Raw genomic sequence first — 19,352 nt, forward strand, 5'->3', positions numbered from 1 at the left:
AACCATCTCTCTCTCTCTCTCTCGGTTATATAAAGCCGCGGCTCTCTGGAGAAATAGGAAGCAAAAGGAGAACTTTCCTTCCTCTAAAGAAAGCCGAGGTGGAAGGTGAAGCGAGGCGACGACATCTTTGAAGCAACCTGCGAAGAATTAGAAGGTAGAATCGGAGACTTATATGTTTTCTTTAGCAATTCGTTTGCTTTGAGAAATCTGTTGAGTTCTGATGGATTTTTCTGTATTTCCCAATGATTGAATCTACGATATGGGGTTGATCGAGTGTTTTGAGGTAGCTGATTCATGTAAAAGCTTGTGGTTGTTTGGGGAAATGAAGTTGCGGGTTTAGACTGTTGCAGATTTCTCTGCTCTTGCCTTTTGGGGTTAGATCGATGTTGGCGATCTATCTTTCCCGTTGTTTGTCTTGAGGTGTGATACGCACGGTGGTTTATGTGTCGAGTAAAAGAGGATTATGTGGCATATGACACCTGCTTCTCTTTCTCGTAGTCTTTAGACTCTGCCTATAGATAGAAATAAAAATCTCTGAGAAAAGAAGGGAGACATAAAAAGTCTGTGTTACTGTTGATTGTTAAGGTGCTTGAGCTTGTTCGATTGAAATTTGTTGGTCTTTTTGTGTTCCTTGCTCCCAAGTGGTAGAACATGTTAGGAGTTGCTGTGTATTACTCATAAAACACACCTGCCCTGTGGAATCTATAGTGACTAGGAAAGTTTCTGCAATACATGCATCGAAATCTTTGATGCAAACGGCTCATGCCCAGTCCTACTATGATGCTTAATTCCAATATCATCAATCTTGTTATTGCTTAACCCCAAAAAGCAGAGGAAATAATGTTGTTCATCAGTATTAACTATCTTCATCTATGCCAGTAGATTTCTTTAAAATCTTGCCATGTTTGCAAGAGTTATAATTTTATCAATGGAATCTCAGTTTTTTATGTTGAAGTTAAATGAATGCCACTGTAGCAATTTCAGGCTATAATAAACAACTTCGGAGTAGGTGATCTTTGAAAAATCCTTCTTGGATGATACCAAAGATTTTGGTCTCCTCCAAGGAGCTAGAAAACTCTTTTAGCTGTGTGTAGCAAGGGATTCTGTTGATAAGTTATCCATATGACTTAAGAAGACAAGTGGGAGCTTGACTAGCTAAGGTAGATATCAAGTTTCCGGTAGCACACAGTTGTCTATCATATTTGTCAGCATCCTATCACATTAGACTCTTACAAAGTTCTTCTTTCTTGACATTGTCACGACATTTGATTTCGGATCATGTGCACATAAATCAATATATGCCTAATTTTTTTTCTCAGTTTTGAAATAGAATAAGGTCGATTGGGACAAGTCATATATGGTGATTAGTCAGACGATGAGTATTTTCTGACCAGAGGCAAAAAAGCTAATAAGATGCTGAAAGACTAAACCAGAATTGCAATATGCAATAGGTTGTATCCCTCATTGGTGCTGGAGTTTGATCAAGTGTATGGATGATCAAATGTCGTCAGTACACATGTTACAGTCCGATGATAATGTAGCTTCATTTTCAATAACCCATTCTGTTTTTTGCTAGAATGTGTTATTGAAACAGACAAGAAGCTTGAATCTTTTTTGTTTGCCATGAAGCTAGAATAGAATTATTGCAACAATTATATGAAAATTCCATCTATGTGCCTTACTCACAAACAACAAGATATGCTCTGTGTTCTTATCACTTGAGTTGTAGATGAATGCTATTTTTGCCTAATATCATAGCTAACTATACTTTGTGCATATTACTTGTGTGAAAATATTATAAAATTAAATAGCTGTGCATTTGCTTGTGAACGAGGAAGAAACGATGTAGGGACCAGGATCTTTCCCTAAAAATTTTTGATTGCTTTGTGTCATTTGTTTCCTGAATTGCATAGATGATTTGTTGTTTTAATAGTTAAGTACCATATTAATTTTTTAGATTTAAATTAATGCATTAAATGTCAATCCTTTTGTTGTTTTTTCCTTTCAATATCTATATGCATCTTGTGGGTCTGATTTCTTTTGAAGCTGTTGTAGCCTCTTCCAGTTTTTCTTATCAGACATGTTTTTAGGTGATATATGCTGAAGAGATATCTTCTTGTTCTTCCTTACCTGCAGATATATCATGAATAATTGATCCTCGTCCTTCTAGCATGGACTCTTATTGGTTTTCTGGATTGACTGGTGCAGACATAATCTGTGAATACTCTTCTCCGAGAGATCTTGCATACTCTAAATGGACATTAGATACCGGAAAATTAGCTCTTGGCAACTCACTTAACTCCCCTCTTTCCAGCCAGCTTGAATGCATCAGTTTGTCTCTGCTAAGCAATAGTCAGGAGCAGAATAGCTCAACAGAAACTACCTCAGCGGTGAGCCCATCTGAATACTCTGCGTTGGACACTGACAACGCAGTCAAGCAGTCCCAAGTTGACATTCCGGAGGGTGTCCAGGTACCATCGGATTCACTTTATGCAGTTTCCAGGCAGAGCATGAGACACGCTCTACATGAGATTGAGACTGTGCTCATGGCACCAGACACGGATGAACCGACAACCAGCACAAGTGCAGAGATGACTGAGAATAAGCAACCTCCGCTCACAAGGCAACGGTCCAGGACATGGACCCATGCGACCCAATTGGAATCTGCTGATCGGATACATCCCCACTACCTCTCCGGTAGATGTTTGAATCCAGAGGTCCGTCCAGAGAAACGTCAGAGAGAAATGAGCTATCCACCATGTGACGATGTGAAACAGCTTTTGATCAAGTGTGCTGAAGCTCTATCGGAGAATAAGATAGAGGAATTTAAATTGTTAGCTGAAGAAGCCCGAAGTGTTGTTTCCATTAGCGGAGAACCAATCCAGCGTCTTGGGGCTTATATGCTAGAAGGCTTGGTGGCAAGGCATGAGTCTTCCGGCACCAACATCTATCATGCCCTGAGGTGCCGTGAGCCGGAGGGCAGTGAGCTCCTTTCTTACATGAGGATCTTGTATGATATCTGCCCCTACTTCAAATTCGGGTATATGGCTGCAAATGGAGCAATAGCCGATGCGCTAAGGAACGAGGACAGTATCCACATTATTGACTTCCAGATTGCTCAAGGGACCCAATGGATCACTCTAATACAAGCATTAGCTGCAAGACCCGGAGGTCCGCCACATGTGCGGATCACAGGGATTGACGATCCAGTAGCGGAGTATGCTCGAGGAGGTGGCCTGCATACGGTTGGGAAGTTGTTGTCCGACATGTCCAACAAGTTCAACATTCCCCTCGAGTTCAAAGGTTTGCCTGTGTATGGGCCTGAGGTCACGAGAGAGATGTTGGACATAAGGCCTGGGGAAGCACTCGCCGTCAACTTCACTCTCCAGCTCCACCACACGCCCGACGAGAGCGTCGACGTGAACAATCCTCGCGATGGGCTGCTAAGGCTGGTGAAGGGTTTATCCCCCAAAGTGACAACCTTGGTGGAGCAGGAGTCCAACACCAACACGACGCCGTTCTTGACCAGATTTGTGGAGACGCTAGATTATTACTCCGCAATGTTCGAGTCGATCGATGTGACATTGCCTAGGGATAGCAAGGAGAGGATAAACGTGGAGCAGCACTGTCTGGCCAAGGACATAGTCAACATCATCGCCTGTGAAGGGAAGGACAGGATCGAGAGGCATGAGCTGCTGGGTAAGTGGAGATCCAGGCTGAGCATGGCAGGTTTCAAGCCCTACCCACTCAGTCCGTATGTGAACTCGGTGATAAAGACACTGTTGGGTTATTACTCTGAAAAATATACGTTGGTGGAGAAAGACGGCACATTGCTGCTGGGTTGGAAGAATAGGAACCTCATCTCAGCTTCTGCTTGGCACTGATCACAACCCATTAGAAAGAGAGACCCTCTTAGAAGCACAGGTAAAGATCGTTGTAGGGTTCGTAGGACATCCAGTTAAAGTGCATCTTCTATCTGATGCAGAATTCAGCTGTGCTGCATCCATTGCTGTAATCTGAGCATTCTGTAACATCGTACCAGCTAGTATTTAGCCGGGGAATTTAAAGTGACATGTCCTATTTCTATTAGAATCGTTTGTTTCCTTCCTTCCTGTTAAATCTTCTACTGGGTTTGCTCGAGCAAGGTGGAGATTAAATCATTTTTCTTTTTCTTTTTGGGCACGGGGACAGGCTTCTGATGAATGGCACAAAAATTGTGAAGAACATGAGAAAGGAGCATTACACCAGAGTAAACAGGGTCGGGTGTGATTCTGTTGGTCGGTTTTGAAATAGAACCAGAAAGAAACTCTACGGAGGACAGGGACAAAACTCAAGAGATGATGAAGGAGAGCGATTGTCTTGTCTTGTTTCCTCTTCTCTTTGACCGTGCGTGGCGATATCAATTTGTGAGGTGTTTTGCCTAACTTTGATATATAAGCAAGTCACCAAACAATGCTGCATTTTGTAATTCTAGAAGCTTCCTATACCATAAGAGAGTTACGGGAGGACCATTGTGATAGTGTAATGGCTTGCCCATGTCTCGTGACCAACATTGTATCGTAAGGCGAATCAAAATTAGGGACGAATTTAAGCAAGAAAACCTATTCTCTTCTATATTATAACGTAATTAAGGGAAACTGGTATTTACTGTAGCGTCAACTGCCCACAGTGCCAGCCTATTTTTTGCAGGCTGCCACAGGCAACAGTGACGAGGCTGCTATCGGCCAGGAGGGTATATATATGACACACGGCATGTATTTGTCTGGCTCGGTTAAAGTACTGGAAACCAAAAAAGCAAAACGGATTCGCGAAAAACCTATTTCAATGCTATATATTCCCTTCCTTCCATCCACGGCTTAAAACTCGGTTCAACTAAACCATAAAAGACAAAATCCGAGAAAACGGGCTGTTACACGAAGCTAAACTTGGAACATTTTAAACCGTAATCAATTACACCATTTATCGATCTCATTAAACCCGCCTCCAATTAATTCTATTGGAGAAACAGTAATTCCCAACTTAAGAAGTGAGTGAAGCAAACCCCCGCCAAGAAACCCAAAACTTAACCCACTCAACCTCCCTATGACCCTATCTAATTCCATTTTCTTTCTCTCTTCAGACACACAACCGTAAGGAAGTAAAAGCTAAACGACGACTATTTGTATGTAAAAACTGGAAATATTGACAGACCTGCTTCGATCGCTGCTTCCAAAGGGAATGGAGCTCTTTGCGTGGGATGACTCAGCCGGAGGCGTTGACAGCGGAGACGAATGGAGGGCGGCGCTCCACCTCCTTCTGGAGCGATGCCACCTGCTCCACCGAGAAGACACAAAGCCCTCTTTCGTAGAGCTTCTCCTGGACCCGACGCGAGTTCACCACCACCTGCAGCATCTGCTGGCGGTTGAGACGCTCCAGCCCGCCCAGTCCCCCGCCGCGGCCAGAGGACACTGGCGCGGCCGAGAACTCAGCTGCGGTCGGCATCGAACGGAGGGCTGCCACCTGGGTTTGCAGGAAACGGATGTACTTGTACGCCTCCTCCAGCATCGACCCCGTGTCCATTCGCCGTTCCCACGGCATCAGCGACTCGATGATCCGCGTACGGTCGCTGATCTTCTTCCGCCGCTGACGCGACAGCTCGCTCGATGGCAGCGGTCGCCGATGACGCGGAGTCGTAGGAGCAGTAGGAGGAGGAGCACACGGCGGGGGAGACCAAGAGAAAGAAGCTGACGAACCTCGGAAGCGCTTATGGGATGGCTCGATGACGGAGATCAGATCGTCGGAGGGGATACCCAGCGGAACCGACGGCATCTTGATCGCCAGAGGTAACGGCTCCAGAGATCTGAGCATCGGGAGGCGGTGGAAACCGGGAGATCCTCCGTCCACCAAGATCGAATCCGGGGCCTCGCTTTCAAGGGGTTCGATCTTCGTTGTCGTCAGCTTCGGACAGCGTTCCGGGACGCAGGTAAGATGGTTCGAACCAGCTGCAGGCGAAAGAAGGATGTGTGAGTGGCCGACATCATCATGGGAGGAGCAGAATGGATGCCAGCCGGCGGCGATGGAGCTCGTCAATGGAAAGATTTTGGAGGCCGTCCCCCGCCTCTCCTCAGAGGACCCGAGGACGACGGAGGAAAGGGTGAGGGAGGGGGAGAAGAGGAGGGCCTTCGCGTTCTTGCCTTCCATCGCGCGACCTCGCGGTCCGTAAACCCCTACAGAGCCTACGTGGGAATGGAAATGGAACACAAACCGAAAGAAACAAGAGAGGGCAAGAGACTGCACAAGAAAGAACGAGAAGCGTCCGCCCTTATAAGGGCGAAGAGGGAGGGGACACGTGTGATGCTTCCACTGCTCGAAGCACGCGTCCTGGTGCGGATGCCCGTGAAGACTTGTATCGCGATCATACAAAGACGGGAACAATTTCAATTGGTTAGAAAAACGGGGCCCGCCTTGCAAACACCGGGTGGCGGGGGACCCACAAAATTTCTCCAATGGCATCAGTTCTCACCGTAGGCGGGGAGTGAGACACGGAAAAGGAAAATATTTTCTTTTGAAATGATTGGGGACCAAAACTGGAGGACGATAGCTCCGTGCCGGTGGTGCTCCCCCAAGCTGATTTCAGGCGTTCGATTCGGGGCGTGCGGGGTGACACCGGCGTGGGCTCCCCAGGTTGCCGAAATCGAGTACGAGACCAGACGCCGACGGCGCCATATCCTTGTTTGTTTCCAGCGATGCCACCCATCGTGTGAAATAACAGGAACGCCACCACAGTAGGTTTGTTCGTAATCGAGGTGATCGGCGAGGAGCACAAGCATGATGGCATTTTGGTTATTATGAGGAATCTTCGTGCCAATGCGATACCGAGGAGACCGAGGCGGATCACACGTGCAGGGGCTCGCCTGTTGTAACGGCGTCGTTGTTTTGGGGCAAGCATTCCAGGAAATAACAAAAGTGCCCTGCTCACTCAGGAAAGGAGTGACTCATTATCGGGCAACAAGGAAGAAGAAGTAGAGACACACTTGCGGATTGAACATTGTGTTTCTGTTTTGTGTTCCTTGAGAAAGGACACGAGAGAGGAGTGATGAAAAGATTATAGGTTGTAGTAGGAGTAGAGCAAATACATGGGTAGTGTCTTTAAGTCTGGTTTTGTTTGACTCGAGCAAACTCAATAAATTGTGTTCTGCGCCTCCCAAATTGTTGTTGCATAAGATCATCACATAAAACATTTCTTAGTCAATTAGTCCTACGCATTACATTTGTCGACTGATCATTTCACATGTTATAATCACATAGCACTTAAAAGAGAAAAGAAAAAGAAAAACCTTCTTCTCATTATTTATAATGAGCAAGATAATTGTAAATTTCTTTCTTCTTATTTACGTTGAGTGATAGGAAACATGTTGGTGATCAATTACCATCCAAAACTTGTCATCACGTGAAGACTACCTAGGAAAGAGAATATCTTACTCACTCTCCACATGTCCACCCTCGTGGACCACAATCCAAGAGAGATTACTCGAGCCTATCTATTCTTATTATCCACATGGAAAAAATATTAAAAAGGGAACGTTGGGGTATAAAAGCTATCCACTTACATTGTACCAAGGGACTCTATTTTAGAGAAAAACTTATACTCAAAAAAGGGTCACAGATTAACTTGAACGTCAGAGGAACCAAATCGAAAAACTTCTCTCGATATAGGTGTTCGTGCAGGTGACGCCTCGAAAGCTCAGAACCATCTCAAAGCCACTCCATAACCACTTGGGAGTACTCCAAACTCTAGAACCCCTTTGGAGTACTCCAATCTCTAGAACCACTTTGGAGCCAAAGCTTCTTCCATACCATTTATATCTAGGTATAAAAGCTTACTTTTAACATTGAGAAAAAGGGTTAGTTTGGTAAACCTCTTATAATCTCGGCCTTCATATATGTGACACATTGGGAGCTCGACATTCCTATCTCGGAGATACTTTAAATAGTCCTATGCATATGGGTCTATACCACGCCGGCAAACCAAGGCATCAATGATTTTTTTATTAACATTTTGATACTAGGGCCCGATATCATAGAAACATTTGCCTACCAACCCCTTTGATAAATACCCAAGCGAGGAGGTCCCGCTCTTGACCCATAGAACTTTCACTCGAGGGGCAACAACCATCCCTTCTACATGTAGACACATTCACCTCAACGTGAATACTAATACAAAATTGACGTCTATTCAATAACTTAGGGGCGACCTCAACTCATTTGCTCATTCTTGTTAAGACATTCCTAAACCTCACCCAAAAGGTACAAATGTTAATGAGTATGATGTAAGTTATTACTTTGCTCTTATTCTAATTGACCTAATAAGCGATGCTACTACCTCAACCATAGTCAGCAATTCAATCGACACTGGCACTAATGACCATTGGGGTTCCCCCACTGGATATAATACCAATATATCAAGAGCACTCAAGGCCCATCGAGCCACCTGTCGAGCAAGCACCTTGTTCCCCAACTACAAAATTCAACGGACTACCATGTGACCCTATTCCACCAAAATTCTAAACTCAATCGCTAGATTCGATAAATAAAATTTTAAGAATCCAACTATGATAAATAGACTAACTTTTGAAAGAAATGCAATAAGAATTCCAACAATCCAAAGAGGAAGGGTCAACCAACTCCACCTCAGGTCGATCGTCGTTCACCACTAACATCTAGAGGAGCCAATCTCGGCTAACTTTAATCTCCCACCATTAGAAACCTTCAATGAGAACATCGAACGCTAGAGTATATCCGTACTTTCTGTGCCCACATGTCATTATATAGCACTTCAGATATCTTGATGGGTCGTGCTTTTCCAACTATGTTAAGAAGCTAAACACGAGAATGGTATAATCATCCGAAGTCACTCTCCATTAGTTCCTTCATTTAGATCAATAGGAAATTTAAACTTCACTTCCTCGGGAATATATGCTCGAAGTCATCAGCGATAACACTTCTCAGACTTAGGTAAGGGGAGGAGGAGATGCTCTCATACTTCGTCACTTGATTCACCAACTAAATCTGAGGTATACAAGATGTTCATCCATCACTTGTCATACGAACTTTCATGATAATACTTAAGTCCTCTTGTCTTTTCTGATTATTGGTAGAGAGGCCATCGATGATGGTACCCGAAGTATTCTAGTGAGCCAATCAAAATCAACTAGAAGATAAGATCGAGGCAATGGTCTCTGGTAAATGTAAAAAGACACACAAAAAGCTAAGACAAGATAAGCTACAATCTCCACTGACCCTAAGGCCACCGTAGTCACGAAGAAGTGAAAGACCCAAATTACCTTGCTCAAGACACGAGTCAACCGCCTTGAATATGATTAGAACTAAAATATTTTTATAGATAAAGGAGAAAAAACTCTTAACATACCCTTAAACGATAAAAACTTTGTTAGCAAAGAAAGATAGATCCAAATACTACCGCTTCTATTGAGATTACAACCACAATATGAAATATTATCCGACTTAAAAGAATAGACTAAAGAACACATTGCCAGAGACATCTCAGATGGTTCATCCAAAGGCACCAGGAACCTTCATGTCCATCTCAAGGACTAGCGGAAATATAGATTGAAGTCATCATTAATCGACTTGCCTCGAGAGGAGACAACTCCTCAAGTCATAAAGCTTACACCCGAGCTACCATTAAAAAGCACCCATGAATAGGGGATGACTTCAAAATAATCTTTAAGGAAGAATAAATAGAGTTCCTCAACCTGAACCATGATGATACTTTGATAATCTCCATGAGAATGATCAATACTTGTAAAGAGGGTCATGAGAGATACATGTAGCTCTGTTAATATCCTCTACTTTGATGCTTTCCAAAAGCTCAAGATCTATACTAACAATCTCATCCTTATAATATCTTTGCTGATATGGTATAATGGTGACTCAATCTTCCCTTTTAGGACTGTGAATTTACATGTCAAGTTTTGGGATAAGTCTTGCTTTAAACGGTGATAATCAAATTCATGATTTTCGATATCCCCTTGACATACAATACAATTATAGGATGGCCTGTGCTGAATAGGTTAAGAGCAATAGTGCCGACTTACCAAATGATGATAAAGCTTCCAACGAGAGGAGACATTAGAGAGCTGTGAACTAACCCGAGAGAGTCATACCCATGCTACCTTATGGTGATCTCTCTATCGAAGAAAGTATGATCTGAGGTATTGCCTATGGACTCTCAAAATTTCACCAAATCACTCTCGTACCTAAAGCTAGTGGAATATCTAATCAAGGCACTCCTAAAAGCTCATCTTGATTAAGTTGTTGAAGTTGGGGTAACATTTCCTAAGAAGAAACATGTATAACTTATCAATTTCTTAAGGATAATGCTGAGGTATTCCTATGGTCATCAAAAGATATGTCGGGAATCAACCCAAATATAACCCAACATTATCTAAATATTTCACCGAAGTTATCACAAGTAAAATAAAATCCTCATAAGTTTGCTCTTGACTGCCAGTAGATGATTAGCAAGAAGGTAGATAAGTTATTATAAGTAAAATTTAAAATTCGGGTGTAATACCCCCGGTGGTTCACCACTGTTGTACTCGTTAATAAGTCTAATGGTAGCTATAGGATGTGTGTTGATTATACTGACTTCAATAAAACTTACCCGAAGGACAATTATTCTCCTCTTCGTATTGTTCAATTGGTTGAGCAACCTCGAGTCATGAGCTTCTTATTTTTATAAACGTATTTTCAGAATATAATCAAATAAAGATGACACCAGAGGATCAGGAATACACTTCCTTTATCACTCACGAAGGCATGTATTACTACCAAGTCATGTCATTTTAATTGAAAAATGTAGGAACAACATACCAAATGATGATAAATAAAATGTTCAAAAGGAACATTTAAGTATATTTAAATGATATTATAGTTAACAGTAGAATAATTGACTCACATTTGTTTGATTTAATCAAGACTGCTAGTCATAGGTGTTAGGAATGAGTCGGTACTAAGAGGGGGGGAGGGGGGGTGAATTAGTGCAGCGGTAAAATCACGTCAGTTTTGAAAATTCTTCCGTACGTTGAAAATCGATCTCGGAAATATGCTTAACTTGAAAACATGTTCATAAATGCATTAAAAGTAGTAAGCAAGTAAAGTAGTTTATAGTTAAAGTAAATTGCTCAAAAGAAATGCAAACTAGAATTTTATAGTGGTTCGATCGTCGTGACCTAAATCCACTCCACCAATTCCTCTTCCGTCGAGGCCACTGGCATCCACTAACGATCTTCCTTCAATAGATGAAGATCAACCTCTTTCTTACAACTTTATTCTCCTTTTTTAGGCCTAGGAGAGAACCTTTACACCCCCTTTTTGCAAAGCTTCCCTCACACTCTTCCTTAGAATAGTCTCTAAATTTTAGGAGAAGGGACTCTATACTTTACAAGGGTTTTCAAATCTAGAAACATAGAATTTTTATTCACTTTTATTTCTTCTTCATGTAGGAATAGTTAGGGTATTTATAGACCCCAAATGGCTTCAAAAATAGAGCCAAAATTCAAATCCCCTAAAATTTCAGGGTACGTGCGGTACCACCACCTACACTGGGCGGTACCACCGCCTGCAGCCTGACATTGGGTGGTACCATCACCCAATCTAGCAGTATCACTGCATATAAGACTGTGTCTGGGTAGTACCATCGCCCAGACTAGCGGTACCACCGCCTAACATAGTCTCAGAGACTGTGCCATGATTGATTCACCTGTTTGGTTACTGTTTAGGCCTTTCTCTTAGCCCAACACAGCCCAAACTTGGGCCCAATTATCTCCTAATTAAGTTGGCTCAATTCCAATCTCAATTATATGGTAACTATAAATTTTAAGATATTTACTAAGCTAAACAAAGTTCGTAAGTCTAGCTTTCTTCTGACGAGCATCCGGTGATCTTCCGGCGAACTTCCGATGATCTCTCGGTAATGTTCCAGCGGACTCCCGGTAAGCTCCTCGACTTCACAATGATCTTCTTAGCAATTTCTGATAAGCTTCTTTGGCAAGCTCCTGGACTTCTTGATCAATTCTAGTAGAACTTCTAACGAACGTACGGACTTCCAACAAACTCTCGAACTCCCAACGAAATCGCATTCTTGACTTAGGGACTTCATTTTGCCTTATGCCTTACTATCATGGTTAATCCTACACACATAAAAACATACTTCGATCTAGACAATTAATACTAAGCTAATCAGATGTTGTCCGGTATGTCATTGGTTCATCGACGTCTCATCCGATTGTTCAGCGCATCGTCCTCTCTTATGGCCTATTGCCCAATCGGCCAATTAACCTCCGTAATTCCAATTTCCTTGGCACAATATTCGCTCTTCTTAGCTCGATGCCCGAACTCATGGCTCGAAGTCTTCTTTCAATACGTCGATCGATTCTTCGGCTCGGCGTCCAATCTTCTGACTTGTTTTTCTTTGGCCCAACATGATTCTTCCTGCTTTAATTGTCTCTCCTTGATCGAAGTATCCTGCGTCACTCAAAACATAGATCAAATCATAAACACTTATTAATTAGTTTCATCATCAAAATATGAGATTCAATAATAGGTACATTGCAAGTCAATCACATTAGTGATGACGTGTGACACGCTGCACAATCCTTTTGCTTATTATTCTCATTGGTATTTTATCACTTTACATTATATGTTGTATATATTATTATGTATATGAATCTATGCAATAAGAATCAGATCGTGATGAGATCACAATAATTAGATTGATTCATTTTTAGAAACAAACCCTAAATAATCCCGATCATATATTACTCGAGAGAGACATCAAGAGAGACATCGAGATAACCAGACATACCGGTGTATTATATACTCATCCATATGATGAAGACGACTGGTCTTATGGTTGCTCGTGTAGAGACACTAAGAATACAATACAGATGCTTATTAGAGAATGAGTTCTTTGATTGAGTCACTCGTAGAATGTTAGATGGTTGATGATACCTCATTGTTAGACATTAATTTCGTGGTCCTAGTTTTGTGTTTGGTTCTTAGACTTTAGACACCAAGGATATTCTGTATAAATACTTTACTTTTTAATACTAGACTTATAGGTTTGTAAGTTTCAAATCTTGTATAACTGGTAATCGAAAGTAATAGCCAACCTTACGAGGGCAATTGAGTGTCGATAAAGAATCATCCTCTCTCGATGTAATAACAAAAATATCTTATATCTTATTTAAGTAAATCCTTAATTAGGGTCATTCAGATTGAAAGGGAAAGAGTTTTCTGAGAGCATATGATTAAAGCAAGACTCGAGTAGATTCCACATGAGCTTAACAACACCATGCTCAATATACAGTCTCTTGAATATTAGATAGATAATATATTATAAATATATGGTAATTGAGGATAAATACATATAATAGATTAGATTCACTTGTATCGTTTAAAGACTATGATGTAGTAGCATAGCACATATGTACTTGAAGAGTCAAGTGAATTATTATGTAGATAATAAGTTGCTGAGTTAGCAGGAGTTCTGATATGTATGACTAAAGATCAGCTCGATATTGGGCCTAGAGAGTCATAAAAATATGGTAGGTGTTGCGATAAATAGAGGTTCGGATATCCACTGAAGTCCTCATCTTATTGGATATCCAATAAACCCCTGAATTATTAGATCATGTGGATTAGATCTAATAAGAATAAATAAGATATTAATATGTAGAGATCTACTAATCCAAGAGGCTTGGGTAATTTGATAGAGATGTAGTACCAAATAAGGTAAGATTCATATGGGTTAAGTGACAAGAACCTCTATAAATAGGAGGGGCCAAAATATGGTATAGGCTAGTCTTCTCTTAGCTACCCCTCTTATTCTTCGCCCTCTTTTCTCCTCTCCTCCTCAATCGATAGCCCTAGTTTGGGGCATGTGGATAGCAAGAAGGGTCGGCTTCTTCTTGATCATGATGTAGCATTCGTGGTATGTGTGGAGAGGAAGAACGTGCAGTGATTTGAGGAGCATCGTCGCCCATCTACCATGTGGTCTATCGCTAGAGATGAGGACAATTGATCTCTTTTATCCTCTATCACAGATTTAGGATTTTTTAGGGATATATGATCTCTCCAAGTAATATATCTCACGTGATACATGGGATTTTTTAGTTTTATGTTTTTTGGCGTACCAATAATTGATAAGATATTTTTTGAGAAATCTAGGATTTTATTTTTCAGTTTTTTTGCTACATCTATGATGCTCTGTTTGGAATTTCCAATAGAAACATTTCAAGTTTTAAAAAAGTTTAACATATACCTCAATCCGACTAAGTGTGCTTTTGAAATCAGTTCAAAAAAGTTTCTCGAATTTATTGTTCATCAAAGTGGAGTCAATGTAAACCCTGAGAAACTTCAACCTATACTAAAAATACGCCCTCCTTAGTTGATAAGAGAAGTCTAATAGTTAATAGGATGAATAATAATTCTTAGCCAATTCCTATCCCAATCATATGATAAATGCCTACCTTTCTTTTAAGCATTAAAGAAGTCAAAAGGTTTTCTATGGACCGAGGAATATCAAAAGGCTTTCAAAAATCTGAAATACTATCTCGCTCGGTTACCACAACTCTCCTTCTTGGGTAAAACTTTAAGTCTTTTTCTTGCTATCACCAACTCATATGTTAGCTCGGTGTTGGTTCAAGATGACTCTGGAGTTTAAAAGCCTATTTACTATGTTAATCATATCCTAAGTGGGCCCGAAGAATCATACTTCTCTATCGAGAGGCTCGTATTTGTAATGATACTGATAACAATGAAGATCTACACCTATTGTACAAGTGATATCCTAGAATGACTGCTAAGATGGTCAATAGAATGGTTGAGTTCAATATCCAATATATGTCGAGGACGGCAATTAAGACCTAGGTATTAGTCGATTTTATCGTAGTGCTAATTCCCTCATCGGAGGTCAACAGGTATACCCTCTCGGTATGGACATTGTTATGGATAGCTTTGCCACCTTGAAAAAAGATGGTGTTAGACGCATTATGAATGACCCAAACAAATATATATACGAACGAGCCCTCCGATTCAAATTTAAGATCTCCAACAATGAAGTAGAATATGAATTACTCCTCTCAAAGCTCAAGCTCACTCAGGAGTTTCAAGTTTAAGACTTGATAGTCTTCAGTAACTCGTAATTAGTTGTGAGCTAGGTTAAAGGGAGTTATTAGGCCCAAGATACAATCATAGCAAAGTATCTTATTAAGATGCAAAAAATTAGCTCACAATTTCTCCCAACTAAATGTGTTATGGATCTCCCATGAAGAAAATATCAAAGCCAATGCACTCACCAAGCTAACATCCACTCGGGCTCCGATGGAAAGCAAACATATGGTTGAAACACTATTGATTCGAACTATTGAGAAACATGATGTATCTATGGTCATGAGGGAATTAAGTTGGATGAATAATATTATATGCTATAAAGGAGATGTGATGCTCCTGAATAACCCTACATTACAAGATAAGCATCATCAAACATGATATAAAATAATTAACAATCGCCTATATTACAAGTTCTTTGGTCAATCACTCCTTAGATATCTGACATCTTAAGAAGTTAAGAAGGTGCTTACTAAGGTACATGAAGGTATTTATGGGAAGCATATTGGTGGACAGACTATAGCTTGCAAAGTGCTTCGAAAAGGATTTTACTAATTGACATTGTGCAAGGATAATAATAACCTATGCCTATATAGACCGCTGATGTTAAAAGTTTTCTCGGATGCAATATCAACCAATAGTCTCTCTAAGCTCAATCGATTGCAAATGACCCTTTGCCTAATGAGAGGTGGATCTCTTCTGACCATTTCCACCAGCCTCAGGCCAATGAAGGCTCCTCATCATGTGAGTAGACTATTTCATAAAATTGATAGAGGCTGAACTACTAGCATCGATCATCGAGAAGCAAATCAAAAAATTTATATAAAAAAATATCATCACTTGTTTTGGAATCCCAAGGACTCTCATCACTGATAATGAGACATAATTTAACAATATAATATTTAGGAGGTTTTGTCAATCTTACGAGATTTAACTTAGGTTCAGCTCGATAACTCATCCTCAAACCAACGGTCTTATCGAGGTCACCAACCGAGCTATTCTTAATGGGATAAAGAAGTAGGTTGTTAGGGCTAAGGGTACCTAAGTAGATGAGCTACCAAGCATCTTTTAGGTCTCTTGGATAACACAAAAGATTGGGTTAGGAGAATCACTACTCAGCTTAACGTTTAGTATTGAGACTATCCTACCACCAAGATAACCTTCCTGACACCTCAAGTTAAGAACTTTGATAAGAAAACTTCTGAAAAAGGACTTTGAATTAAACTTTACATAATTAGCAAAGTCTAAGCAAAAGCATATATACGACCCTTGAGATATAAAAAGATGATGGTTAAGCTGTATAATCGAAGTGTTCGCCTTTAAGGAGTCAAATTAGGGGACCTAATGCATCTCAAAACTAAGGTTAGTAACCCTATCAGCTCTCGAAAAAAGTTAGGCTAAACTATGAAGGATCATATCAAATCACTAAGGTCCTTTGAGATGAAACATATCATCTCAGGATAATAAAGATGTGATGATGTCGAGAATATGATACATTGCATACTTAAAAAAGTTTTATCCCTAAGGTTTTTCTCAAGATTAACTCGGGGAAAACTATACATATAACAAATATCAATCTACATAACCCAAGACACCGGTGATGGAGTCCCTTTAAGATACCATCGTTGCAAATTAAGAAAAAGAAACTTCATTACTTAAGAAAAATTTTATCAGTTCGATCGAGCTTCTACATTCAAAATGAGGTCCCGATGTATCAAAATAAAGGATTAAAGTGGCAGATACACATGACACAAACAACAAGTCATGAAGACTAGCCTAATGAAAGATGACAGCTTAGGCAATGAGTTGAGGCTATTATCAAATGGAACCTTAATTGCTATCGGGGTAAAATACGAGAATCCTAAATCTCGTATTGTTAAATTTATATGAGAAAAGAGAGATATCTCGACCTAAAGAGACGAAAAAGCAAAAATGTAGAAGATCGATTTATTGATGAATCGACACTAGGACTACGAAACAAGTGTTTTGGAGGCTTTGGAGGTTTTGGAGGCTCAAATAGAAGAATAGACCTCACATCTAAGATGTATAGGGATTTATATGAAGGAAATCGATTTCTCTCCTTCCATGATTGAAACAAGTGTCATTTTGGGATACTTTCTAAGAGAAGCTAACAAATTACGGACTTCAAATGGGTCAAACAAAGGATTCAAAAAACATTGATTAATGATTTAGAAACATGTCAGATGAATAATTCAAAATGTGCTAAGAAGGACTTGAGAAGTGCATAAATCTGTTATAACGAAAGTACAAAGTAAAATATATTTAAAGCATATGAGTCGAAAAAATCTGACTCATATAAAGAGAAATTTATTACAATGGAGGCACAAGGAAAATGTTCCTAAGACATAAGTTATGAAAACATGACATGCATAAATAGAAATCCATCATTATCTAAGCACAAGATAAAATGTATCTAAAGCACATAAATAAAAAAAACTTGATCCATTGAAAAGAAATCTACCACGATGGAAATATAAGACAAAATATGCTCGATATGTGTGAGTCGAGAAAGCTCGACTGAGTGAAGAGAAATCCATCATGACGGAGGCAGAAAGCCAAAATACGCTTAAGGCATGAGTTAGGATACCCCTAATGTGTCGGATGAACCAAATGCTACACTTCAAGCTCCTCTTAAAAGAGCCTCAAAGCATGCTTTCTGGAGGCAAAGGGGTGAGGGAATAAACGATAGGGGATACATTATCAATTAATCATCCAACACGTTACCGTCACGTAATGCTCAAAGAGCAAAGAGAAGATAAAGCTTCCTTCTCATTATTTATGACAGGAAAGATAATCGTAAGTTTTATTCTCACCATTTATAATGAAAAAAACAATCATATGCTTTATTCTCATAATTTATGATGATAAGAGCAATCGTAAACATCTTTCATACATTTTACAATCAGGTACAAAGGCTCACTTTTAATACAGAGAAAAAGGAGGGAACACTCTTATATCTCATCTTTGATACCTTTTAAAATCAAGTACAAATGCTCACTTTTAATATAAAGAAAAAGAGGGGTACTTACATCCACACTCTTATATTTTGGGTTATTAACTTGAGAATAAGAGGGATTAGGTTCAGAAATCTCTTTTGACCTTGATCTTCATACAAGTGACATCTCTAAAGCTCGACATTCTCACCTCAAAGACATCTCAACCAGTTTTATACATATGGGTGCAGATCATATTGAACTGACTAAGCCGTGAATGCTATTTTCTCCTAATAATTTACATTCATATCCTCATCTAACCTTTGACGTTTAGAATATTTTCTTAAAACTTTAGTAACATGTCATCCGCTGTCTATTGCTAATTTAAACTAACAACACAAGTTTTTATTGCAATATCTTTGTCAAACTTAATATATCAGTGAGGGTAAAGGCAAATGTTCATGGAAGATGTTGAAAAATGTACAAAAGAGAACAATAAATATAAATAATATAGACATCAATACAAACAATATGATACTGCCAATTTAGTGGTTTTCGAGTTATCGTATCAAAGAATGTAATGTCAGGATATGTTAGCGTGCTTCATGTAAAATTCACATCTTCCAAATTCATGAAGAGACATGACAAAGTCCTATTACACAAAAGAAGGACGAGAATGATCAAATTTTGTAGAGAGTGTACCGAAGAATCTATAAATTTATTGTGGAAGATCATCCTAAGATCTCAAAGGGACTTAAGAACATGATGAATGGACACAAAATTTTTTTCTATCAAATTTAATGATTTGACTAATCATACTAAGATGATTTTATCAGATCAAATATTATTTATTATATATATATATATCTTGCATGCAGATTTTGATGATGATCAATGGGGTAAGGACTAGATAAAACGTCACTATAGCACTGAATTGCGCATTATTGCACACATCAAATGTGAAGTCCCATCACATGACCTGCACCAGCACGATTGGGCACATGAATGACAAACATGTTACGCAACATGACAAATATGCCATAATGAATGACTTGGACCATTCTAATAGAATGACAGCTGATGCCTTGTCATCACCAGCCAAGCCACATGTTGAAGTCTTATTGGAGAGCTTTCTCCCACTACAGATTGCTTAGCTGGCACAGCTCACCGTCCTCACCGAAACCATCTCAAGACGTACTCGATTGATGAAACAGGTTCGAGAGA

The 19,352-nt window shown here is 39.9% G+C and overlaps 1 protein-coding gene across 1 annotated transcript; it reads left to right on the forward strand.

Moving 5' to 3' along the window:
• On the forward strand, positions 1–4,107 carry LOC103997682 (chitin-inducible gibberellin-responsive protein 1). The gene is made up of 2 exons (XM_009418981.3): positions 1–154; positions 2,137–4,107. The coding sequence occupies exon 2, from the start codon at positions 2,172–2,174 to the stop codon at positions 3,882–3,884; it is 1,713 nt and encodes a 570-aa protein (XP_009417256.2). The 5' UTR covers positions 1–154; positions 2,137–2,171; the 3' UTR covers positions 3,885–4,107.
• Positions 4,108–19,352: the final 15,245 nt, after the last annotated feature.

The sequence above is a fragment of the Musa acuminata genome, chromosome BXJ2-9, assembly GCF_036884655.1.
Source record: "Musa acuminata AAA Group cultivar baxijiao chromosome BXJ2-9, Cavendish_Baxijiao_AAA, whole genome shotgun sequence".
Lineage (NCBI taxonomy): Eukaryota > Viridiplantae > Streptophyta > Magnoliopsida > Zingiberales > Musaceae > Musa > Musa acuminata.

Excerpts from the sequence above, each read along its gene's own strand:
- LOC103997682 (XM_009418981.3), top strand. The coding sequence starts at position 2,172 with ATGGACTCTTATTGGTTTTCTGGATTGACTGGTGCAGACATAATCTGT.